Genomic DNA, 26,590 nt, shown 5'->3' on the forward strand with positions numbered 1-26,590 from the left:
TTGGGCAGGCTAAAGCATTTGGGATTATTTGGTCATTAGGAGGGTAAATTCCAACACTAAGTATTTGAAGATTTGTTTGCACATTGTAACCTTTTTTTATGTGATAATATATTACAATAAGAATGCAATTTGATTGCAATGTGACACTACTTGAAATGACCAAGGTAGGAATCTTAACCTATTCCTAAATTTTAGCAGTGGATTTCAGCAGGGATTTGTCTGCACTGATAAAAATTAAAGTTTGAAATTGGAGGACAATTCAAATTCATAACACACGCTAAGGGATCACATGGCAATGTAACATGATCACTGTTGTGGTTGATGAAATCATTCAAAATCCTTGATAAATCCCCTAGGCATCATTTATTCTCTATACCAACATACCTTCGAAATAGCGTCTGTATTGTGACTTCTCAGTTCTGTTGCTTGGTAATGTTGTTCATTCATGGCTCCTATTCATTACTGAACATTCTAGATGAAAGGTCAAAGCCACTAGTACAATAATTGAGGAAAATTCATCGAGGACATAATAATGATTCCCGTTTTAATCAGAGGTCATGGACAATGGAAGAGAGGCAGAAGAGTATAATAGGATGTGCATATGGAATTTGAAAAGGCCAAGAGAACTATCTGGGGCAAGAATCATACTGTAATTGAGCTTAATAGTGAAGTAACTTCTGAGAGTGGATTATAATATTTAATTCCTTTCCGTGTATTAATAGTTTTGCCTCCACAATGAAAAATATATACAGAATATATTGCAGCCAACTTAATGCATACAGTCTGCATTATTTCCTGGCAATCAAGTCTTGATGAACACTTGATAAACTGGCTGTGGTTACTTCACTATCATTAGTTGCTTAGCCTGGACATCATCACAAATCAACAACATGCAATATTTTAGCTGTCAGCAAAATGACAGAGGCAGTCAGCCAAAAAAACAAGACCCAATTGAGAAATGGATCAGTAACACAGTAGAGTCTTCATCCAAGTTAGAATGTATAAAATTGTGAATTGAGAAAAGAATTAAATAAACTTCACAGCATGCTGCTTATTAGCTTTTATGGCTGTATTAAACTGTCACTGCGGGATTCCTCGCTTTCCGATTGGTCCACACTGATAATGCTGTGGTGTAATCTGTAGCTGGGACCAAAAAACTTCCCGACTGAAGATAGAAAAAGGCTGTCAAAATCCCAGACTCCCTCCCCAATGATTTAGTTTTGCTGTTGATGAAAATGGTGGGGGCAGCAAGAGGGACATGCAAGTGGATGGTGTGAATAGTCAATCCTGAGGTGGGGGAGTCCAAAACTAAAGAGTGTAGGTTTAAGGCGAGAGGGAAGAAGTTTAAAAGAGACCTTTGGGGCCACTTTTTTCACGCAGAGTGGTGTGTGTGTGTGTGTGTGTGTGTGTGTGTGTGTGTGTGTGTAAAACGAGCTGCCAGAGGAAGTGGTGGAGGCGGGTACAATTACAACATTTAAAAGGCATCTAGTTGGGTATATGAATAGGAAGGGTTTAGAGGGATATGGGCCAAATGGGACTAAATTAATTTAAGTTACCTGGTTAGCATGGATGAGTTGGACTGAAGGGTTTGTATCCATGCTGTACATCTCTATGATTCTATCTGTAGGACGATGTGGCCCCAACTGTCAATCAAGCTAACTTTCAGACTCCCAATTCTTCATCTAAATAAACACTACAGCTATCCCTCTTGACCTGACTCAAACCCGGATACAGTCTCACTTGGTAAACATAAACAACAGCAAGGAAGACCTACTACTTGAGTTGAATAGCTTCAAATTACTGAACATTTCTTTGTATTCAGATGAAAATAAACCACATATGTAAATGGTATTTAAATTGGCTGTGTTATAATAAATTTCAATTAGCTATTATTGTATAATTAAATCAACAGACAGGTTAAGTAACAATTGATTACTCTTTATATTGGATATCTGTTAGATATCATTAATTACATTGGAATAATCTGATCACTCACATTGGCAGAAAAGGACCAAGAATTAATGCATTGAATAAATATATGCCATGAATGTGCTGTGCATTTAAAGAACTGATTATAAAGCTACAACTTCACTTTGAGGTTTTATCTTGTGGTTTGTGATGCTATCAGAATTCCTCCACAGTTTTCTGATCACCTTAATTATTTTCTCTTGTAGGTCTTGCTCCATGATTGTCAGTTTCCAGTAGGGACTCTCCCTACACAGAGAGCGCAGTACTGCTCTTACTGATACATGTCCTTGGAAACTGTGCACTCCCACAGCTAGTAAAGGGAGGGTCAGTCAGCCCTCACAAGCTGAGTGCTGGTACAGACGGGACAAAACCTGTCAGCACTTCGCGGTGAGGGAGGAGAGACCCTTTCAAGTGAGAGAACCGTTGAAAACAATTCAGCAGCTTTTAGATACTGTTTCCAACTGCAGTTCCAAATTCTGAACTTGAGAAGAATATTCATAAAACCATAAGAAGCAGGAGCAGGAGTAGGGCTTTCAGCCCCTCGTGCCTGCTTTGCTGTTCAGTAATATCATAGTTGATCAAAATAAGACTTTAATTCCACTTGTCTGCCTCCACTGTCATTTGAAAACTGGTCTAATTCAACATTGAATATGCTCAGTGATCCAGCCTCCACTGCTCACTGGACAAGTAAGTTCAAACAGTAAACACCCTTTGAGAGAGGAAATTCCTCTTTTCTGCTATCTTACATTGAAACTGCGCTCCCTAGTTCTAGGTTCCTTCAAGGGAGAAAGCATCCTTTTAGCATCTACCCTGTTGAGCCCCTTATAATCAATAGGTTCCAACCAGAAGACCTCTCATTTTTCTAAACTCCAATGAGTACAGGCCTAAGCTGCTATTTTTTTCTTCATAAGACAAACCCCTGATTCCATAAATCAACCAAGTGAATCATAAAATACAAGTGAGCAAAACTCTACATAGTATTCTAGATGTGGTCTCACCAATACCCCGTACTATTGTTGCAAGACTTCTCTACTTTTATAATTCTTCCCTCTTGCAATAAAGCCAACATTCCATTTGCCTTCCCAATTCCTTGCAGAAATTTTGTGATTCATGACTAATAACATGCCTGCTGCCTACAGCAGCATTCTGCAGTCTCTCTCCGTTCAAACAATATCCTCCTTTACTATTCTTTGTTCAAAGTGGACAGTCTTGCTTTATCCACTTTTTGCTCCATCTGGCAATTTCTTATCCATTCACATGTCCTATCTATATCCCTTTGCATGTTCTTTGTATCCTCCACACAACTTACATTCCTTTTTACTTTCTTGGCATCGTCAATACAGTTTATAATAGTCAGTCCCTTCATTTAAGTCATTAAGATATTTCCTAAATCACTGAAACCTCAGCATTGATCCCTGTGGTATTCCATTAGTTAAAATTTGCTATCCTGAAAATAACATATTTTTCTTGACTCTTTGTTCCTATTAGTTAGCCAGTCCTCTATCCATGCTAATGTATCACCATCAACTCCATAAACTCTTATCTAGTGTCGCAAGTTTTTCTATGGGACCTTATCAAATGCTTTCTGGAAATCCAAAGACACAACATCCCTGTTATTCATCCTTCTTGCTAGATTCTCAGGGAATGCTGAGTCATTTATCAAACATAATTTCTCTTTCATAAACCATGTTGATTCCACCTGACCATGTCAAAATTTTCCAAATGTCCTGCTGCTACTTATTTTAAAATGGATTCTAGGGTTTTCCCAATGATAGAGAATAGGCTAAATTTCCTATGGCTTTCCTGCTTTCTTTCTCCCTCCTTTCATGAAGGGAGCCATTGCGTTTGTGGTTCTGTAGGGATACAGCAATAGAAGCGTTGCAAAATTCAATATTTATTTGCAAAATACGGACATTGAAAGAAAAGTGTTAGGTTGAAAGTGAAATGAGGCACAGGTTTGTCATAGATTTAGGGAGGAAATGTCAGAGCTTAGTACCTAAATGATTAAAGAAATGCCTATCAGTGGTAGGCAAAGGGGTTCAAAACTGGACATGAGGCCAGAACTGGGGGAGTATAGAGTTCTCAGTGGGCTACAAGAGAATAAATGAAAAGCCAGCAAAAATACAGTTTGCCACAATGGTGTATTTAGAATCTACTGAACTCTGAGTCTCTAAAGGGGTCTGAGGTGATGCCAAGAAATATTTAATTTTCATTAGTTGTATTTTCTTATATTCTTACATTGGGTGTGGGTATCACTGGCAAGCCCAGTGTTTCATGCCCACTGTAACTGGCCTTAAATCAGTGGCCCGTTTCAGAGACCAATTAAGGATCAACCACATTGCTATGAGCCTGGAGTCTCGTGTGGGCCAGACCAGGTAGAAATAGTTCAATTCATTCCGAAAATACATCAATGATCTAGATAGATTTTTACAACATTCAAAGATAATTATCAAGGTCATCACTGAGACAAGTTTTATTAATTGAATTTAAAATTCCCCCAGCTGCCATTGTGATAATAGACTGGGTTTTTGAGTTCCTTGCCCAATAGTTTTACCAATGTACCTTTCAGGCCAAAGTTAATGATACTTTGAAGAGTCACCTGAAATGTGAAAATGCCGCCTTCACAGAGTCCAGTAAATCCCAAAGTTGTCAAGTTAATTTATCATGGAATCCCTACAGTGTGGAAACAGGCCTTTCAGCCCAATAAGTCCACACTGACCCTCTAAAGAGGAACACACTCAGACACATTCCCCTACCATATCAGTCTACATTTTCCCTGACTAATGCACCTAACCTACACATCGCTGAACACTATAGGCAATTTAGCATGGCCAATTCATCTAACCTGCACATCTTTTGAACTGTGGGAGGAATCCAGAGCACCTGGAGGAAACCCATGCAGGCATGGGGAGAACATGTAAACTCTACACAGCCAGTGACCCGAGGCTGGAATCAAACTCGGGTCCATGGCATTGTGAGGCAGCAGTGCTAACCACTGAGCCACTATGCCATCCTGAAATCTTTTCCAATATATCTTTCAGTTTCAGTAGACAAGCAAGTTGACAGGTTGATATCAAAAGCATTTAGTCCTCAAGTAAAATATTGACAGGCTGTAACATAGATTGAAACACTGACTGTCATCTTCAAAAAATGGCAGACATTATAGCTATAGATGGTTTGCAATACTGCCTGCCAGCAGGTGGTTACACATTACCATTGCTATTTTGCACATTTGGGGATTCCTCAATGTTAGTGCTACGAACAGGTGTCAGAGTTCTGTAAACTTATGTTCAGTTCATTGTTTTCCTAACTGAAATCTTCAACTAGAGCAAACAATATAATATTTTAGACAGCATGATAAGTTTAGACATTTTCAATGGTTTGATTTGTTAACCATAATGTTAGATATCTGGCATGTATGAAAACTATCTGATTGAAAAATTCCCTTTGTTTCTTTCCTCCAACCCTCCAGTTTTGGCATTCTGCCTCTCCACTTTTCTCTAATCCCTTCTCTCTTCATTTTCCTTTTCACATCCTCCTGCTTTCTTTCCTGCTCCAATGTGGGCTTTCTGTCTCTTTCTCTCTCAAAGAAATATTGTATGTCAGCCTCCTCTTGTCATCTCTCCTATTCATTGCCCTCTCGTATTCTATGGTGTTTCTTTTCCACTTCATCTTTCTACATCATAGAATCCCTAATGTGAAGAAGCCCATCAAATTTGGGCCATCAAATCTACACCAACTTTCCAAAGAGTATCCCACCCAGACCCTCCCCTTTAACCCTGCATATCCCATGGCCATTTCACCATATCTGCACATCTTTGGATTGTGGAAGGAAGCTGGAGCATCCACAGGGAAAATGTGCAAACTTCACACAGGCAGTCACCCAAGGCTGGAATCGAACCCAGATCCCTCACACTGTGAGGCAGCAGTGCCAACCACTGAGCCAACATGCCACCCTGTTTATTGAGTTCTGCCAGATGCAGCATGAGAAGCAGAGTCAGTGTAGTAGAAGTAGAATTGAGTGAGCTTTGATGTTCAATTTGAGAAGCCACTCCATAGTTTAGATAACTGTTCCACTTTTGCATGCTTCACCAAAACTGCAGCTCAGGAAACAACAATCGAAAACCCTAACGATGTCATTCAATTCAATATATGCAAAGTCCCACATTTAAGACATTGAACAATTAAACTTCTGTACCAGGATAGGCACTGATCAATTATGTGTTTATTGGGTAAATAATCCAATTACTATTTTCTTGCAATGGTAAATTAACTTTTCAAATCCAGCTCAGTTTGGTAATTTCAACAGATCAGCAACACGTGCTGAATATTTCTCTATGCTTGTAGATTAGACTAGATTCCCTATTGTGTGGAAACAGGCCCTTCAGCCCAACAAGTCCACACTGATCCTCCTAAGAGCAATCTACCCAGACCCATTCCCCTACATTTAACCCCTTCACCAAACACTATGGACAATTTAGCATGGCCAATTCACCTAACCTGCACATTTTTGGACTGTGGGAGGAAACCGGAGCACCCAGAGGAAACCCACGCAGACACGGGGAGAATGTGCAAACTCTACACAGATCCTTCTCACTATGCACTATGCAAATGAATGTATACTGTTATGCAATTTTTTACTGTCACCTACAGTGGGGCTATCCATGGTTCTACCAGTTTATACCTTTGAATGACTTGACTGCAGTATGACATTTCATAACTTTTTAAAGCAACTGCGTATTGAATTTGAAAATTATCAGAAGGTAACATTTTTCTTCCCCTCTGACTCATAAAAAACAAATAGCATTGCGCTGTTAGTCTTTTTTAAATAATGTAGACTGTTCAAAGAAGCTTTGTGTCTTACAAAAACCATAATGTTATCTTGTCACTCAAACATGTGACTGCAAAAGATGTTCTAAGAATGCCAATATACTGGTCAGTAGGTATTCTGGTTGGTGGGCCATATACTGGGCATAGGAGAAAGTAAAATTCTGCACTGTTCTGTTCATTTTTCAAGTTGTAAAGTTCAAATACCAATGCTTCAACAAGAAAACAAATCAGCATCTCCTTTAGCACCAACCCCCCCAACCCTGCATCACCCCTAAGAGGTGTGAACATCTATTCTGTTGAACAATTTGCAAACTGAAACATTTCTGAGGAAACACACAGCATAGAATTACAGTACCTCAGATTTTGGAGTATTTCGAAGGTATGTTGATTAAGTGAAAGAATCTTGGTTTCAAGGTTTTCATTGAACTTTTCCACAAGAAGACACGATCTTTCTTGAAGCCTAAAATGATTGTGTTCTTGCACTTTCACCATCTGGAAGTTGGATTGCGTAGAGGAAGATGTTTCCATGATTGAGGTCAAGCAGAGGATTTGTTCCATGTTATAAAGGGTGTGTATGGTCCTTTTAAGTTTACCGATAAAGGAGATCAGCACTGTACGGTCACTGATAGATGAGATCAGCATTTTCAGGTCAATTATGGAGGAGATCAATATTGTTAGGTCACTTTTGAGGAGATCTGCATTGTAAGATCACTCATAGGTTGAAGAGATCGGCATTAATGGGCCACTGATGGAAAAGATTGGTATTATATGGACACTGTCCAGATCAGTGTTATACAGTCTCAATTGAGATATTGTCTCTGTTCATGAGATCAGTATTGTACAGTTTGCATGACAGCACATTGGTTGCATGCCTAGCATGAGGCAAAATTGGCATCATTTGGTTAGTGTCTGAGGAAGAGTACACGAGTAACTTGCCTGACTGATTTTTTTTTCCCCATTGCTTTTCCTGAAATTGTTGATCTTGTCAGTGGGATACTGTCACACTTGCACCAGTCATCCACTACTAGCCAAATGCCTAGTAATTACATGAGAGCCTTAGCCATGAGACACAGCAGGCTATTCAGCCCTTGCCAGAATCAACATTAAGCAACATTCTGTCATCATTTGTATTGACTCACTATACCTAATGCATGGACTCTACGGCTGTCCACGCCAAAATTGTCTAACTGGACATAGATCAGGGATTAAACCTATCCCGCATATTTTAACAAATATACCTGAATAAATTCGCAGAGCAATTGGAATAGCTTGATTTTTTAATCTAAAACAATCTGACACCATAACGGAATGGTATTGTCATTATTGTTAGTTGTAATCATGCCTCTGTTCATTAATCTTGGAAACTGTACTCTTCTAAACACAGTCTTGCTGAGTCAGTGATCTACACATTGATAGCCCAGTATATTGCCTATGGACTACAAGAATAAATTGGAAACCACAATTACCCACACACCGAGAAACTGAGCTTCGATAGGGAGGTATCAGTCAAAAGCCAAATGATTCTCTAATACGTTCGAGGTCCTAGATTGCTCCTTTGTACCACCAAAGAGCTGCTTTCAGAGCAGAATTACCAATCAGCCAGGGAAGGAATATGGTGTAGGGCAACACAACAAAGAGATAAAGGGAACAAAACACCCTTCAATATGAATCATGAGTGAATGTCAGGTAAGGGCTTCTTTTTGTACTTGTCATTATTCAGCTATTTTCCCCGTAACTGTTTTAATTAATGAAACCGTTAAATGACGTTCAACTTTGTAATTCACCCATACAAGAATATCCATGGGTGACTGATTATTGGATTGTCAAAACTGACAGACAGGTTTGTAAAGATGTTGTGTGCTACATGGCATGGTTGCTGTCTGTTTTTAAAACAGAATGCTAAATATATCGCAGCCTAAGAATTGTCGACTAATATTTTGTTTTAAAAATTCTACAGTCATTTATCCAGGACTACTTTAATAATGTGCCCTTTGGCACTCAATGGGCAGTGATGATCTCTGAAGTCACCCAAAAATTAAACATTTTAATTTAATGAAATGTTCACCTGAATTTGAAATTGATTAAATTAGTAAAGCAAAGGAATTGAGTATTAACTTGCATGAATCAGAGGCGTGTCATTGAAGGAAGGAAAGAGCAGAGAGGAAGTATGGAGAGAGGCATTGGACAGAGAGATAAAACCACCAAGACCACTGATTTATTGTTTCAGTGGGGAAATGAACTGAATCATGGAATATGGTCTTTCAAAAATCCTGGGCTCTAATTAAAAAACTATATCTGGCATTTTAGGGTAGCTATAAAACAATCGCCCTTGATGGCTTTTGCATTACTTACAACTGTGCCTAATAACATCACCTTAAAGTGATTTATACTTTAAATTACTAACGGAGTGCAGTGACTGTTGTTATGTAGCAAATGCCAACCTGGGCTGGTCAGGTCCTTCTTCTGCTGGCTATTTGGCTGTAGCTGAGATATCCCCCAATCTAGTCAGCTTGGGAAACTTTCTGGTTCTATACTGAATAAGAATATTCTTTTGAAATGCAGAAAATGTCTCATGATTCCAGCCCAGAGCGCAAGAAGCATAAAGTTTCAGGCAGGGTATTTGCTGCCAAGAAATTGCGTTAGGAGTTTGTTTAACAAAATGGCACATGCAGCAATTATAGAAGCTTGAAACCAGTTTTAAAACTAGCCAAGAATTTAACACCAGCATGCAGTAGCCAAATATTTTATCAGAATTTGAATGGAAACCAGACCTTAAACATCCTACAAAAAAAATGTTCAGCGTTGTCAAACCTCAGTTACTACAAATTCTTAAATAATTACTTAAAACAAAACATATGCAGAAAGAAGACCCTTTATATACTTTTTTCAGATGGCACATATATTGCAACAGCACTTGTAATACTTGTATCGGGTTATATGTGCATTTTATTGTGAGCTTCAGCACCAATTAATATCTTTGGCAAATTTCAGCACATCAGCCTGAAATAGCAAGTTTTCAAATTAATTCTGAAATTCTTATATTAGCTTTCTTTCAAATGGGATGAGTACAGGGATTTTGACAGAGCAAATAGGGATAAAATGTTTCCACTGCCAGAAGCCTCGGTAATTGGAGGAAGAAGTATGAGAGGAGAAGGTGAGGACAGTATGTTTTCTGCAACAGATAGGGATGGTCTGGAACGCACTACTCAGAAGGATGGTGAGAGCAGATTCATTGGGATTTTTCAAAATGGAATTGGAACAATATCTGCAAAGGAAATATTTGCAAGGCTTTGAGAAAGAATTAATCTTTCAAATGGATAGCACCAATGTGATGGATCAAATGGCCTGCTTTCATCCTGAAGATTGTAGAAATAAGGTTAAAGCAAATATGCTTTGACAAGGAAGAAGAGGTAACACACAACAGATAACGTTCACACCTCTGAAGAGTGGTTGCTTTGCAAGGTACGGTGTTATCTATAAGCTGAAGAAGAACCGAGTTCACTTAGGGACAGTGTTGTTGCAGACAGTGAAGATGTCAGGGAGCAACCGTGTTAGCACCATCACCCATCCACTGTGGCTGTCTCCTATTTCTGTTTAAATAGTCACAGATGGTACAAATAGAAAAATAGGCTCCTCATGAACAACGATAAGCCAGCCTGCACATCATGTTAACTTCAAAGCAGGTTCAAGTCATAATTATAAAGCAACTCAATTGAAATTAGAATCAGGTTTATTGTACACGTACTCACATGAGTAAAGGGAAAAGTTTACAAGTAGCAGTTAAGGTGCCATCTTAGGTACAAAGGTACTTAGGTACAGAATGTAAGGTACAAAGCAGAGAAGTGAAGAGACAAGGCAAAAAAGTTGAACATTACAGGTCTTCTTACTAAAACGCAGAGAAACAAAGAAACACAGTTAAGAGTTCAACACCGCAGGCCCTAAGCTCCTGGTTCGCACTCTTCACACGGGCCCAACCTTCCCTGCTCTGCGCTGGACCTTGCCCAACACCCCCCCCCCCCCCCACCCCTGCCTAATGCCTGGGGATGCCTGCTCACCCTCTCAGCACTGACCACCCTGGGCTGTGTGTTCCCACTCCCTCAGCACCAACTACCCTGGGCTGTGTGTTCCCACTCTCTCAGCACCGACTGCCCTGGGCTGTGTGTTCCCACACGCTTAGCACTGATCACCCTAGGCTGTGTGTTCCCACTCCCTCAGCACTGACTGCTCTGGGCTGTGTGTTCCCACTCTCTCAGCACTCACCACCCTGGGGTGTGTGTTCCCACTCTCTCAGCACTGACTGCCCTGGGCTGTGTGTTCCCAATCCCTCAGCACTGACTGCCCTGGGCTGTGTGTTCCCACTCTCTCAGCACTGATCACCCTGGGCTGTGTGTTCCCACTCCCTCAGCACTGACCACCCTGGGCTGTGTGTTCCCACTCTCTCAGCACTGACTGCCCTGGGCGGTGTGTTCCCACTCTCTCAGCACTGACTGCCCTGGGCTGTGTGTTCCCACTCTCTCAGCACTGACTGCCCTGGGCGGTGTGTTCCCACTCTCTCAGCACTGACTGCCCTGGGCGGTGTGTTCCCACTCTCTCAGCACTGACTGCTCTGGGCTGTGTGTTCCCACTCTCTCAGCACTGACCACCCTGGGCTGTGTGTTCCCACTCCCTCAGCACTGACTGCCCTGGGCGGTGTGTTCCCACTCTCTCAGCACTGACTGCCCTGGGCTGTGTGTTCCCACTCTCTCAGCACTGACTGCCCTGGGCGGTGTGTTCCCACTCTCTCAGCACTGACTGCCCTGGGCGGTGTGTTCCCACTCTCTCAGCACTGACTGCTCTGGGCTGTGTGTTCCCACTCTCTCAGCACTGACTGCCCTGGGCTGTGTGTTCCCACTCTCTCAGCACTGATCACCCTGGGCTGTGTGTTCCCACTCCCTCAGCACTGACTGCCCTGGGCGGTGTGTTCCCACTCTCTCAGCACTGACTGCTCTGGGCTGTGTGTTCCCACTCTCTCAGCACTGACTGCCCTGGGCGGTGTGTTCCCACTCTCTCAGCACTGACTGCCCTGGGCGGTGTGTTCCCACTCTCTCAGCACTGACTGCCCTGGGCGGTGTGTTCCCACTCTCTCAGCACTGACTGCCCTGGGCGGTGTGTTCCCACAGTCTCAGCACTGACTGCCCTGGACTGTGTGTTCCCACTCCCTCAGCATTGACTGCCCTGGGCTGTGTGTTCCCACTCTCTCAGTTCTGATTACCCTGGGCTGTGTGTTCCCACTCTCTCAGCACTGACTGCCCTGGGCTGTGTGTTCCCACTCTCTCAGCACTGATCACCCTGGGCTGTGTGTTCCCACTCTCTCAGCACTGACTGCCCTGGGCTATGTGTTCCCACTCCCTCAGCACTGACTGATCTGGGCGGTGTGTTCCCACTCTGTCAGCACTGACTGCCCTGGACTGTGTGTTCCCGCTCTCTCAGCACTGACCACCCTGGGCTATGTGTTCCCACTCTCTCAGCACTGACTACCCTGGGCTGTGTGTTCCCACTCTCTCAGCACTGATCACCCTGGGCTGTGTGTTCCCACTCTCTCAGCACCGACTGCCCTGGGCTGTGTGTTCCCACTCTCTCAGCACTGACTGCCCTGGGCTGTGTGTTCCCAATCCCTCAGCACTGATCACCCTGGGCTGTGTGTTCCCACTCCCTCAGCACTGACTGCCGTGAGCTGTGTGTTCCCACTCTCTCAGCACTGACCACCCTAGGCTATGTGTTCCCACTCTCTCAGCAATGATCACCCTGGGCTGTGTGTTCCCACTCTCTCAGCACTGACTGCCCTGGGCTGTGTGTTACCACTCTCTCAGCACTGACTGCCCTGCGTTGTGTGTTCCCGCTCTCTCAGCACTGACTGCCGTGGGCTGTGTGTTCCCACTCTCTCAGCACTGACTGCCCTGGGCTGTGTGTTCCCACTCTCTCAGCACTGACTGCCCTGGGCTGTGTGTTCCCACTCTCTCAGCACTGACTGCCCTGCGTTGTGTGTTCCCGCTCTCTCAGCACTGACTGCCCTGGGCTGTGTGTTCCCACTCTCTCAGCACTGACTGCCCTGGGCTGTGTGTTCCCACTCTCTCAGCACTGACTGCCCTGGGCTGTGTGTTCCTGCTCTCTCAGCACTGACTGCCCTGGGCTGTGTGTTCCCACTCTCTCAGCACTGACTGCCCTGGGCTGTGTGTTCCTGCTCTCTCAGCACTGACTGCCCTGGGCTGTGTGTTCCCACTCTCTCAGCACTGACCACCCTAGGCTATGTGTTCCCACTCTCTCAGCAATGATCACCCTGGGCTGTGTGTTCCTGCTCTCTCAGCACTGACTGCCCTGGGCTGTGTGTTCCCACTCTCTCAGTACTGACTGCCCTGGGCTGTGTGTTCCCACTCTCTCAGTACTGACTGCCCTGGGCTGTGTGTTCCCACTCTCTCAGCACTGACCACCCTGGGCTGTGTGTTCCCACTCTCTCAGCACTGACTGCTCTGGGCTGTGTGTTCCCACTCTCTCAGCACTGACCACCCTGGGCTGTGTGTTCCCACTCTCTCAGCACTGACTGCTCTGGGCTGTGTGTTCCCACTCTCTCAGCACTGACCACCCTGGGCTGTGTGTTCCCACTCTCTCAGCACTGACTGCCCTGGGCTGTGTGTTCCCACTCTCTCAGCACTGACTGCCCTGGGCGGTGTGTTCCCACTCTCTCAGCACTGACTGCCCTGGGCTGTGTGTTCCCACTCTCTCAGCACTGACTGCCCTGGGCGGTGTGTTCCCACTCTCTCAGCACTGACTGCCCTGGGCGGTGTGTTCCCACTCTCTCAGCACTGACTGCCCTGGGCTGTGTGTTCCCACTCTCTCAGCACTGACTGCCCTGGGCTGTGTGTTCCCACTCTCTCAGCACTGATCACCCTGGGCTGTGTGTTCCCACTCCCTCAGCACTGACTGCCCTGGGCGGTGTGTTCCCACTCTCTCAGCACTGACTGCCCTGGGCGGTGTGTTCCTACTGTCTCAGCACTGACTGCCCTGGGCTGTGTGTTCCCACTCTCTCAGCACTGACTGCTCTGGGCTGTGTGTTCCCACTCTCTCAGCACTGACTGCCCTGGGCGGTGTGTTCCCACTCTCTCAGCACTGACTGCCCTGGGCGGTGTGTTCCCACTCTCTCAGCACTGACTGCCCTGGGCGGTGTGTTCCCACTCTCTCAGCACTGACTGCCCTGGGCGGTGTGTTCCCACAGTCTCAGCACTGACTGCCCTGGACTGTGTGTTCCCACTCCCTCAGCATTGACTGCCCTGGGCTGTGTGTTCCCACTCTCTCAGTTCTGATTACCCTGGGCTGTGTGTTCCCACTCTCTCAGCACTGACTGCCCTGGGCTGTGTGTTCCCACTCTCTCAGCACTGATCACCCTGGGCTGTGTGTTCCCACTCTCTCAGCACTGACTGCCCTGGGCTCTGTGTTCCCACTCCCTCAGCACTGACTGATCTGGGCGGTGTGTTCCCACTCTGTCAGCACTGACTGCCCTGGGCTGTGTGTTCCCGCTCTATCAGCACTGACCACCCTGGGCTATGTGTTCCCACTCTCTCAGCACTGACTACCCTGGGCTGTGTGTTCCCACTCTCTCAGCACTGATCACCCTGGGCTGTGTGTTCCCAATCCCTCAGCACTGATCACCCTGGGCTGTGTGTTCCCACTCCCTCAGCACTGACTGCCGTGAGCTGTGTGTTCCCACTCTCTCAGCACTGACCACCCTAGGCTATGTGTTCCCACTCTCTCAGCAATGATCACCCTGGGCTGTGTGTTCCTGCTCTCTCAGCACTGACTGCCCTGGGCTGTGTGTTCCCACTCTCTCAGCACTGACTGCCCTGGGCTGTGTGTTCCCACTCTCTCAGCACTGACTGCCCTGCGTTGTGTGTTCCCGCTCTCTCAGCACTGACTGCCCTGGGCTGTGTGTTCCCACTCTCTCAGCACTGACTGCCCTGGGCTGTGTGTTCCCACTCTCTCAGCACTGACTGCCCTGGGCTGTGTGTTCCCACTCTCTCAGCACTGACTGCCCTGCGTTGTGTGTTCCCGCTCTCTCAGCACTGACTGCCCTGGGCTGTGTGTTCCCACTCTCTCAGCACTGACTGCCCTGGGCTGTGTGTTCCCACTCTCTCAGCACCGACTGCCCTGGGCTGTGTGTTCCTGCTCTCTCAGCACTGACTGCCCTGGGCTGTGTGTTCCCACTCTCTCAGCACTGACTGCCCTGGGCTGTGTGTTCCTGCTCTCTCAGCACTGACTGCCCTGGGCTGTGTGTTCCCACTCTCTCAGCACTGACCACCCTAGGCTATGTGTTCCCACTCTCTCAGCAATGATCACCCTGGGCTGTGTGTTCCCACTCTCTCAGTACTGACTGCCCTGGGCTGTGTGTTCCCACTCTCTCAGTACTGACTGCCCTGGGCTGTGTGTTCCCACTCTCTCAGCACTGACCACCCTGGGCTGTGTGTTCCCACTCTCTCAGCACTGACTGCTCTGGGCTGTGTGTTCCCACTCTCTCAGCACTGACCACCCTGGGCTGTGTGTTCCCACTCTCTCAGCACTGACTGCTCTGGGCTGTGTGTTCCCACTCTCTCAGCACTGACCACCCTGGGCTGTGTGTTCCCACTCTCTCAGCACTGACTGCCCTGGGCTGTGTGTTCCCACTCTCTCAGCACTGACTGCCCTGGGCTGTGTGTTCCCACTCTCTCAGCACTGACTGCTCTGGGCTGTGTGTTCCCACTCTCTCAGCACTGACTGCCCTGGGCTGTGTGTTCCCGCTCTCTCAGCACTGACCACCCTGGGCTATGTGTTCCCACTCTCTCAGCACTGACTGCCCTGGGCTGTGTGTTCCCACTCTCTCAGCACTGACCGCCCTGGGCTGTGTGTTCCTGCTCTCTCAGCACTGACCACCCTGGGGTGTGTGTTCCCACTCTCTCAGCACTGACTGCTCTGGGCTGTGTGTTCCCGCTCTCTCAGCACTGACCACCCTGGGCTGTGTGTTCCCACTCTCTCAGCACTGACTGCTCTGGGCTGTGTGTTCCCGCTCTCTCAGCACTGACCACCCTGGGCTATGTGTTCCCACTCTCTCAGCACTGACTGCCCTGGGCTGTGTGTTCCCACTCTCTCAGCACTGACCGCCCTGGGCTGTGTGTTCCTGCTCTCTCAGCACTGACCACCCTGGGCTGTGTGTTCCCACTCTCTCAGCACTGACTGCTCTGGGCTGTGTGTTCCCACTCTCTCAGCACTGACCACCCTGGGCTGTGTGTTCCCACTCTCTCAGCACTGACTGCTCTGGGCTGTGTGTTCCCACTCTCTCAGCACTGACCACCCTGGGCTGTGTGTTCCCACTCTCTCAGCACTGACTGCCCTGGGCTGTGTGTTCCCACTCTCTCAGCACTGACCACCCTGGGCGGTGTGTTCCCACTCTCTCAGCACTGACTGCCCTGGGCGGTGTGTTCCCACTCTCTCAGCACTGACCGCCCTGGGCTGTGTGTTCCTGCTCTCTCAGCACTGACTGCCCTGGACTGTGTGTTCCCACTCTCTCAGCACTGACTGCCCTGGGCTGTGTGTTCCTGCTCTCTCAGCACTGACTGCCCTGGGCTGTGTGTTCCCACTCTCTCAGCACTGACCACCCTGGGCTGTGTGTTCCCACTCTCTCAGCACTGACCACCCTGGGCTGTGTGTTCCCACTCTCTCAGCACTGACTGCTCTGGGCTGTGTGTTCCCACTCTCTCAGCACTGACTGCCCTGGGCGGTGTGTTCCCACTCTCTCAGCACTGACTGCCCTGGGCTGTGTGTTCCTGCTCTCTCAGCACTGACTGCCCTGGGCTGTGTGTTCCCACTCTCTCAGCACTGACCACCCTGGGCTGTGTGTTCCCACTCTCTCAGCACTGACCACCCTGGGCTGTGTGTTCCCACTCTCTCAGCACTGACTGCCCTGGGCTGTGTGTTCCCACTCCCTCAGCACTGATCACCCTGGGCTGTGTGTTCCCACTCCCTCAGCACTGACCACCCTAGGCTGTGTGTTCCCACTCTCTCAGCACTGATCACCCTGGGTGGTGTGTTCCCACTCTCTCAGCACTGACTGCCCTGGGCTGTGTGTTCCCACTCTCTCAGCACTGACCACCCTGGGTGGTGTGTTCCCACTCTCTCAGCACTGACTGCCCTGGGCTGTGTGTTCCCACTCTCTCAGCACTGACTGCCCTGGGCTGTGTGTTCCCACTCTCTCAGCACTGATCACCCTGGGTGGTGTGTTACCACTCTCTTGGCACTGACTGCCCTGGGCTGTGTGTTCCCACTCTCTCAGCACTGACTGCCCTGGGCTGTGTGTTCCCACTCTCTCAGCAATGATCACCCTGGGCTGTGTATTCCCACTCTCTCCGCTGCTCAGGATGATTGCCATTAATGTCGGGGACCTTTCTCGCTGCCATGTTGGTCTCGCCCTCTTTGCACTGGCTCAATATCCTCCATGACAATCTCATCTGCGCTGCACGAACTCACACATCACATAAGGTAAGTAGATTAAACTAAGAAAAAGAATGCTTTGAGGAAAGAAGATGGAAAGTAAAAGTGTCTGGACCAGATGAGCTCTGAGCAGGGGCCCACATGCCGTTCTGCTGCTCTGCCACCATCTTGAAGAAATTGATAGCAATCCCATCATCGAGTCTGAAGGCTATGGGTCAAGTTCCATTGCACAACTTCAGTAATCGTGGCTGACACTGGTACAGTACAGAGAAGCTGCTGGTGCTGCATTTTGTGAGTGAACTGTTGGAGCTGCCATCTTTTAGATGAGACATTAAATCACAAGGTTTGTGATCTGTCCCCGGTGGGTGTGAAATATCCCACGACATGATTCCGAGATGTGTTGCGGATTTCCCCAGGATGTCCTAGTTAGCATTATCCTCAATCTTAATCACTAAAAAATTAATTCTTTGGTCATTCACCTCATTGCTTTTCGTGGGACCTCTAACACATTTTAAGTTATTGTTGACACCTCTTGCACATCCTTAAGTCATGAAAGGTGCCAAGTAAATAGTCCTCATTTGCATTCTTGGTGGTCATAATATCTCCACAAACTATGTGAGAACAGGGTTGTGTGATTTGCTTTGAATCACTGTGCAAGACTTTACTTTAATAGATTAGTGCTTATCAAGAGAAGGTGTATTTACTTTTTTCTTTGATATAACAAATTGACAGGATGTGGTTGTCAAGAAATTTCACAAGGTTTGAACTTCTGCCTGAAAATCATGAAATGGAAGTTGTGATGTGGTAAAAAGTACATAGGTTTCCTGACTGCGCATCTGCATTAGGGTCTTAGGTTCTGATACACTCATCGGATTCCTTGGGTAGGTGGTCCTTTCCATTGAAGGGTTTTGGGGATGGCCCAGAGACAGCTCGGAACCAATTTAGGAGGACTCACCTCTGAGAGTACTGGTTAGTGATGTAATGTAGCACAGTCGGAACTCTAACAGTAATTGCTGGAAAAGCTCAGCAGGTCTGTTAGCATTTGTAAAGATAAATCAGAGTTAATGTTTTGGGTCCAGTGACTTTTCCTCAATTTCTGATTTACAGCATCTGCAGCTCTCTCAATTGGAACTGCATTTAAATCCACTGCAGAGCAAATAGAAAAGCTGTTTTCTCCCTCTACTGATGCCTTAAGATCCTACATGCAACCATTTTCAATTAAGCTCCAACTGGCCATGACAAAACTCCCTTAATCCCATCAAGATGATCTTACTTAAGACATGGGAAAGCCTATTGTGGAAAATAACAATGATCACATTATGGTATCATGGGAGAAACCCTTTTAAAATTGAAGAGAAGGAGCTTGAGGCAAGCAAGATACTGTGAAGGCTGGAAATCAGAAATAAAAACAGAAATCACTGGAGAAGGTCAGCAGGTGGAGAGAGAAACAGAGTTAACGTTTCAAGCCCAATGACTCTTCTTCGGAACTGGAGTCATTCGATTCAGATAGTTGGCAAAATTGGCCAACTGTTCCTTTTCCCATTACTGACAAATTTGACCATGATGAGAATGCCTTTTACCTCCCAAAATTAATGAAAGAATGGAGGTATGCATGAGGACAGGGGGACAATTGAACAAAATGTAAGGAAAGAGTTCTCCTAATTACATAGCCTTCCATTGACAGAATAAAAGGACTTGACTCATTTTCACCAGCATTTTACATTAGTCCATGATGCTTCCCACATTTCCCTGCATTTTCCAACAGGGCTAAGGCTTGACCTCAATCCATAGAGCAGGGGAGAGAAAATGGTGATCATACTCCCTGGAGATGACAGAAATGCCTTTATATCACACCGATCTCAGGATGTAACAAAGCATCTACAGTCAATTAAATACAGGTCAAATTGAGTCACTTTCATAATGTAGGAAATGTGACATCCAATTTGTGCACAAAGTCCTACAAATAGAATGTGATAATGACCAGAAACTCTATTTTAGGTGCTGTATGAGCTATAAGTAATTGACAAAAACACAGAAAAACTCCTGTTCTGAACTGTGACTGGTGTCATGGGATTTCTTTTTTGCACCAGTCTGAGAGCACAGAAAAAGCCTCTGCTTCATAACAAACAATGATCCATTTCACAATGCAGCAATCTCTCAGTCCTACACTGAAGAGCCATCCAAGAATTTCTTTCTCAAGGTACGGAGGTTAGGCTAGAGTCCATCGTTTTCTGGATCTGAGGGAAGACTACCTGCCTCTGAATTGACGCTGATACCAGTTAGAGTCACAGACTCATTGAGATGTACAGCATGGAAACAGACCCTTTGGTCTAACTTGTCCACACCGACCAGATATCCTAAATTAATTTCCTCCCATTTGCCAGCATTTGACCCATATCCCTCTAAACCCTACCTATTCACATATCTTTCCAGATGCCCTTTTAAATGCTGTAATTGTACCAGCCTCCACCACTTTCTCTGACAGCTCATTCCATGCACGCACCACCCTCTGTGTGAAAACGTTGCCTCTTAGGTCCTTTTAAGTTTTCCCTTCTCACCTTAAACCTATGCCCTCTAGTTTTGGACTCCCCTTCTCTCTGGAAAAGACTTTGGCTATTCATCCTATCCATGCCTCTTTGTAAACCTCTATAAGGTCCCCCTCAACCACCGACGCTCCAGGGAAAGTAGTCCCACCCTACTCAGCCAAGGGTTAGGTCAGATGCTTGCTGTCTTAAGTATATGCGCTAACCCTCCCAGTCAAGGAGGCTGGATGGAAGTATAAGACAAAAATCCCAAAAACAAAGGGTGAAAGCTTTTAACTTTAAAATTGGCTCAGTCCTGCTAGACCTCTATTTACCTAGAGCTGGGCCAACCTCCAATATGAGTCAGCATGCATTAAGCCATGTTAGCATTGTAGAATGCAAAATAAATTCAGGTCAAAAAGTGTGCTGGTAAACTTTGTTCAGTTTGAAAATTCCCTTTTTTTATAGCCATAGCAATCAAAGCACAAGTTTTAGAAATGCTTGATCATAATATTCTATTAAGAAGTCAACAATTTCATTGGTTCTCAATTAATTAGGATACCTCTTTGTTCAGTGTTCATTTTGCTTTTTTCTGGAGATGTCTGAATCGATACACTTAGCCTCCTTCTAATTCACACTCATTCACTTACCTTCAAATCAACCAACAAGTTGCACATTTAAGGCAGCACAGAAACTATTTCTTGGAAACTATTTGTAGGCAGGTTGTTTTTTTTAAACGGTCTCTCCACTATAAATCATTCTGATTTTATTTGCTAAGTGAGGAGCTGGAAATTTTTGAACTCCCTCAGTGCACGGTCTCAATGCTTAGCCTTGATGACTAATCACTATGTGCACAGTTGGGGATTCCAGCCCTAAACTAGATTATAACAATAATTTGGCATATTGATTTCGATTGAAGAACTCCACAGAGTTTTCCAGTTGCTGACCAAAAAAGTATTTTCACCTCAACATATTGGTTACTTGCCACAACGCACCCTATTCACAGATTGCATGAGCGCTGGGTTTGCAGCTAAATTGGTCAGTGAGATGCTTAGTCCGTCTTGCTTATATTTGATCCTAGAGTTGGGCTTTTGTCTCCTGCCTTCTGTCTCCTTTCCTAAGGAGAAGTTGCTGACTCCTGGCAAAGTGCATTTGAGCAGCTTGGCTGAGAGCTTAAGCAGACAGACTTTAATAGCAGTCAGGCCCAGGGTTCAAATAAACTGGGCAGTGCTTTGACACAGACGTGAAATCACCTTGGATTGCGAACAAACCATTGTCAGGGAAGTGCAATATTCAAAAATGATGTTTAAAAGTGTGTGGGAATAACTGAAGAAGTGTTCTTTGCATATTGATTTGAAGAAATCAAAATTATGTATTATTATTAAACTGCCTTCACAATTGGCAATGAACATAACAGATTCACATTGGGTGTTTTTTCTTGTCTGTATTACAGAGCATGAAATATATTGAGGTTTCATGTTGAAAGGGTTAGCTGGGTGAAAACAAAAGTCTGTCTGTGCTAATCGATGAGGTGAACATAAGGTCTGCATAAATAAAAGAAGTGAAGAGGGTGGGTCCTTTTAGCTTTTTCATGTTTGATAGTCATATGAAAGCCTAGGATTGTAAAATGTCAGCTTTAAGGAAATTATATAATAAGCAGATGGAGGTTTTGTTTTGAAAAAAAAATGTAAGCCTGCCTCTACTATTTGGACTGAGAAGGTTGACAAAAATTAGTGACACTGCTTTATTTTCTAAGTTTCTTCACTTAAAGCTGATTGTGGGGATTTAACCCAGAAGACTCTGCTTATGCTAAAAACAACTCTTGTGGTAAATGATGAATCCTTCTCCTGTATGTATTCTTTGTGCTGCAGAAGCTAGCATTCTGTGAGACTATGACATTCAAGGCACACTCAGTTCCAGAGGGTTGTAATAGGCTTTTCCAAAGATAGGGGTGAGGCTGGTTGCAAGGTTTTCAATAGGGTCACTCGGGACATGGATTCTGTGTCGGGGATTCAGTAAGGAATTCCAAGACCAGTTGAACATCTCTATTCTGTTATAACTTGGGTACAGGTCGATGTTTTAGCCGATAATTAGTAAGTTTCAGAATCAGGGCACTGGAAATATCTGGTTGCTGTGGGGACTTAGAAGAAGCTGGGTGCCCCTATTGGTCCAGTAGGGTAGGGGTCGAAAACCCACAAACAGTATTTACTTGATGCAACAGATTAGTTGCTTATTAAAATAAAAACGGGAGTCATTCTAGCTTGGTGAAAATAGCTGGAATTGTTCTGAGGAATAAGTAATGGTGTGCAGTTTACAGAGTCCAGGGAAGCGCAAAGCTAGGAAAGGAGGGTAATCAACCAGAATGGGAGCAATCATTGAGGCTGTCCTTGATGGAATAGCTCATAAGAGGGAGTTTTAAGGCCTAATCGGCAACTATGAAGAATTGTAATTGTTTGTGAAGTTTATTGAGATTTCATGACCCACCATGTCATTAGTGTCTGGAAGGAATTGTTGAGATATCCATTGGATTGTCATGGTCACATTTGCTCTTTGATGTGTGTTGTGGAGTGGTTGATCACAGTTTATTGCCCATTTTTACCACATGCTAATTTTGGGTGTCAGAATATACGTTGTACATGTAGTTTAGATTGCATTGCTGTTCAAATGTTATACAGCAGGGTTTATTGTAATTTCTTCAAAACCAAACATGCAGTTTTGTGGCTTTCTCCTCTAATTTAGTTCCCTCAATGTAACACCGTTTCTATTTAAATGAAATGTTACTGATCTCTAACCAGATTGTAACAGAAATATAGCAGTCTGGCCCAGGATCATAACAGGTATCAATTTTACATTTGAATAAAATATGTTTTTAGAGTATTCTCCTGTAGTGTGTGTGGCCAATATTTCTGAGGATTGACTATGGGTCAGGTTCTTCTTGCCTCTAAGACACAATAAGAGTATTCATATGAATAACTGAACAAAGCCCCATAGCCCTCCTCAAGCCTCCTCTCCACACCCCAAACTCAGTTAGATTATCCCATTTATAACCAAACCATACTGCCAAGGATGCCCTAATATTTTATCCTTGGCTTACTTAGTGATTCCAGGAATCCTTAAGACCTTGGGTAAGATCCCGAGCTAGAGTGGGAAATACAAACCTCTCAGATCCTTCATCTTGATTGCAATAGGAACTGTTGTAAGCCATTTGGTCTTTTAAGCGTGCTCTAACAATTCAATAAGATTTGATTACAGGTTCAGCCCCATTGTCCTTTCTTACCTCATGTCCCTGGACTCCCTTGTCTATCAAAAATCTGACTGAGCCATGAATAAATTTAGACACCAAGCCTCCACTACATTCTGGGGAGCAGAATTCAATTCTCTCCTGACATTAAAGGGAGACCTCTTATTCTTAAAGTATGTCCCCTGGTTTTAATTCCCCAAACCCCCACCCCCCCCACCCCGACCGCCCCCCACTAAAGGGAAGATCCTCCTGGTATCCACTCTAGCTAGTCCCCTCAAGTTCTTAAATATTTTAATAAGATCACCACTTGTCGTAATTGAAATGAGGTCTGCCAGGCTGACATCATAGAATATGAGATCCCTGATTGGGCCTGTTAACCTGGTCCAATCAATGAGCCCTGACTGACAGATATAAACAGGAGTGCCAACAGGTCCAGGCAGCGGGCCGTGGAGGGGGTCATTAGGGCCGACTGCCTGCCCCTCTTCCGCGGTTACGTTAGGGCCCGGGTGTCCTTGGAGAAGGAGCACGCGGTGTCCACCAACACCCTGGAGTTGTTCAGGGAGAAGTGGGCGCCGCAGGGAGTGGAGTGCATTATTTTCCCCTCCAATTCTATTTTGATTTAGTCCCTACCCTCCCCTACACTGTTTTGATCACACAGCATTGCCCTTTGATGTGAAGGGCAGTGCTTGTCACTGGCCACTCGGGTGTTTTCCTATCTTCCTGGTGGTGGAAATCGAATAAAGATTCGTGCACCTTGTGTCTCTCACTGTGTCTCACACCTGCACACACACACCATGGGTGCTGGGGGGAAAAAAAATAAGCACTACCGCAGTTAGGCGGTAGTGTGGGGGTTAAAGCAAAGAAAAAAGAAAAAAAATAAAAATAAACAGGAGTGCCAGACATCCTGTGCACTCTCAGGGTTGGCTCTGAGGGAACTGGACCAATGTCAAGGATTTTCCAAATTTTCTTTATTTATGTTAGATCTTTACTGTTCAGTGTTAGAACTGGAAACTCAGCAGTTACAGGTAGGGAATCTTCAGGCGCAATCTGACCTACTGGTCTGCTGTTAATGAGTGTAAATAAAGGGGGACTTGGTGCTGGTTACCAGCTTCGGTGGAGTTATTTCACACTCGATTTTCTAAACTCTAATGGATACAGGCCTAACCTACTAAACCTATTTTCATAAGATAAGAAGCCTTCTTCACAGGAATAGATCCTGTAGAAATGCATTTATGTCATTTGACTGTGACACTCCCTGGTGTCGAACAATCTGGCAACAATCACCTTTAAATTCTGTCCGTAAGGAATGCCCATTTGGGTTGGCTGGAAATTATGCGGCCTTCAACAGGCGTTAGGGCAGGACAGAAAAGTGTGCAGAAAAAACAAGACAGGTTAAAGAAGGTAGCTCACCACCACCTTTTCTAGAGCAGCTAGGGACAAGCAACAAACGTTGGCCCAGCCAGGAACACCCATGTCCCACGAATTTTAAAAAATGAGGTAAAAAATGACTTATTATCGGATTCCAGTTTGCTGCAATGTGGAGAAAATGTAAAACAAATCTCCATTGAATAGGATGAAGGAAAGCTTTCTCATTCACTCATATTATTACCAGCAGACCAATAGGTCAGATTGTGACTGAAGATTCAAACTCTTGAGGAAATCCATAGTATAAAGAAACCACAAAGCATGGGTATGGAATCTGAGTGGATTGCTTCCGTTGATCTCGTGATAGGTTGAGCTACACTCTTCAGTGCTATCATGTTAGTGATTGCTCCACAGTTTCAATTCTCAGGGAATGTCCCGACATGCAACTACCAAGTCTCTAGTTCAAACACTGAAGAGTAAAGATCTTACAATGCAAATAAAGAAAACTTTGAGATTACTCAGTGTACAGTCCTTTCTGAAGGTTCCAACAGAGACAGAAAATACTGGAAATACACAGAGAATCCATCAACCCTCAGCCAGCTATTTGAAAGGTGCTAAGGAACACACTATATCCTCAACATGTGGTGCTTTTTCTTTCAGATTGCTGTAATCTGCAGTTTCATTTTGCAGAATTGTGAAACAGCCTGTCTCTCCTCTGAGTTATTAAGATGGCACAAATGTTGAATTTTATTCTTTTGCAGATTGTTGACGAGCTGGGGAATGTAAAATTCTGCATTGATGCAAGTCAGGCTGGAAGTGGGAACTGGCTCAAGTACATCCGATCAGCACGTTCCTATAACCAACAAAATTTAATAGCATGTCAGATTAATGATCAGGTGAGTTACCATTGCAAAATTGTGTGATAGAACCAAATCCTACTGACAGAAACCCAGGTATGAAACTAATTGCATTTGTATAAATATAAACCAACAACATGAATATTAACTGGCATCAAGTGCCATAAATAGTAAGGCAATGATTAAGTCATTGCTTGATAGTATAGAATATGAATACTACTGAAAGAAGAAATTTGTTGGTGATTTTTTTTTGGTTTCCATTCATCAGGACAAACACAAGAATGTCAAATTTCAAATGATCACAGCAATTTATACTACAGGAAAAAAGGGTGCTGATTGGTTGACAAGTCAACTCTGATTGGCCAAGGCTTTGCCATGGAGAAAGCAACACGGGGAATGATAAGTTTCCCAAATTTCAAGCTTGAACATATTCTGTTTGTTTGCACAGAATGAATTTCTGCACATGAATGTACGAAGCCTATCACAATGTAAATGAGCCAAGTTACAACTTGACAGATGATCTTAAATGAGCTGTTAGATTAGCTTCTACATTAGTCAGGATTGCGAAGTAAATATGACTCAATAACAGCATCATCTCTTACGGTAAACCTTCTTTGAGCTTTAGCAAGCACAGGCTGATAGAGTACAGTCAGTCTTCCATCTGTTACAAATAACTGAAGGGGCATGCTGTTTGATTGCTCCACCAATTGTCAAGACATCCAGCTTATGTATCTTACATCCCACTGGCATTGAAAATCATGAAAAGAAACTGTTAATTTTGTGATGAGCAGGACATCTTTTTTGAACAGATGGCAGCATCCTGTGAGTGGGAAATGCAATTCAGCTTAGTAACATTAGCTTTATGCCTTCACCAGATTAGGTTTCCAATGAAGTCAACAAAGATCAGTATTAGAAAAGGTGTAAAATCAGTGACTTTCATGCCAGACAAGTTAGCTTAACATTGCCCTGTTTTCAAACAGATTTGAAGACCCCTAAAGGGATTATGGTGGTACATCAGGGCATCAGGTTTCTGCATAGGTTGACATCAAATTTTGCTATCTAGGCAAATTTTCTAGGCAGGAGTGATATGTGAGAGTGGAACACAAAGAACAGTTTGCAAAACATAATGTAAAGGAATACAAATCCCAATGAGCGAAGGGACAGGTGTAAAACTCGACAATTATTTACTCTAAACTGGTCCTTCAAACTGCACCTTTTACCATTACCAATGACTAATAGTGGTATGACATCCCATGAGAAAATGTTCGGGTCTCACTACCAACTGCTGGTCGCTGATTTGGTGAGGGAGTCAGGGG

General features: G+C 44.8%; 1 protein-coding gene across 14 annotated transcripts in view; it reads left to right on the top strand.

Moving 5' to 3' along the window:
* The window catches only part of prdm16 (PR domain containing 16), a 704,876-nt gene that overhangs the window by 532,118 nt on the left and 146,168 nt on the right, over positions 1–26,590 (top strand). For all 14 annotated transcript variants that reach the window (XM_072586244.1, XM_072586259.1, XM_072586245.1 and 11 more), the window contains one exon: positions 25,179–25,313. In XM_072586244.1, coding sequence (XP_072442345.1) covers positions 25,179–25,313 — 135 coding nt within the window. The remainder of the gene's footprint in view (positions 1–25,178; positions 25,314–26,590) is intronic.

The sequence above is a fragment of the Chiloscyllium punctatum genome, chromosome 16 (genome assembly GCF_047496795.1).
Source record: "Chiloscyllium punctatum isolate Juve2018m chromosome 16, sChiPun1.3, whole genome shotgun sequence".
NCBI classification, from domain to species: domain Eukaryota; kingdom Metazoa; phylum Chordata; class Chondrichthyes; order Orectolobiformes; family Hemiscylliidae; genus Chiloscyllium; species Chiloscyllium punctatum.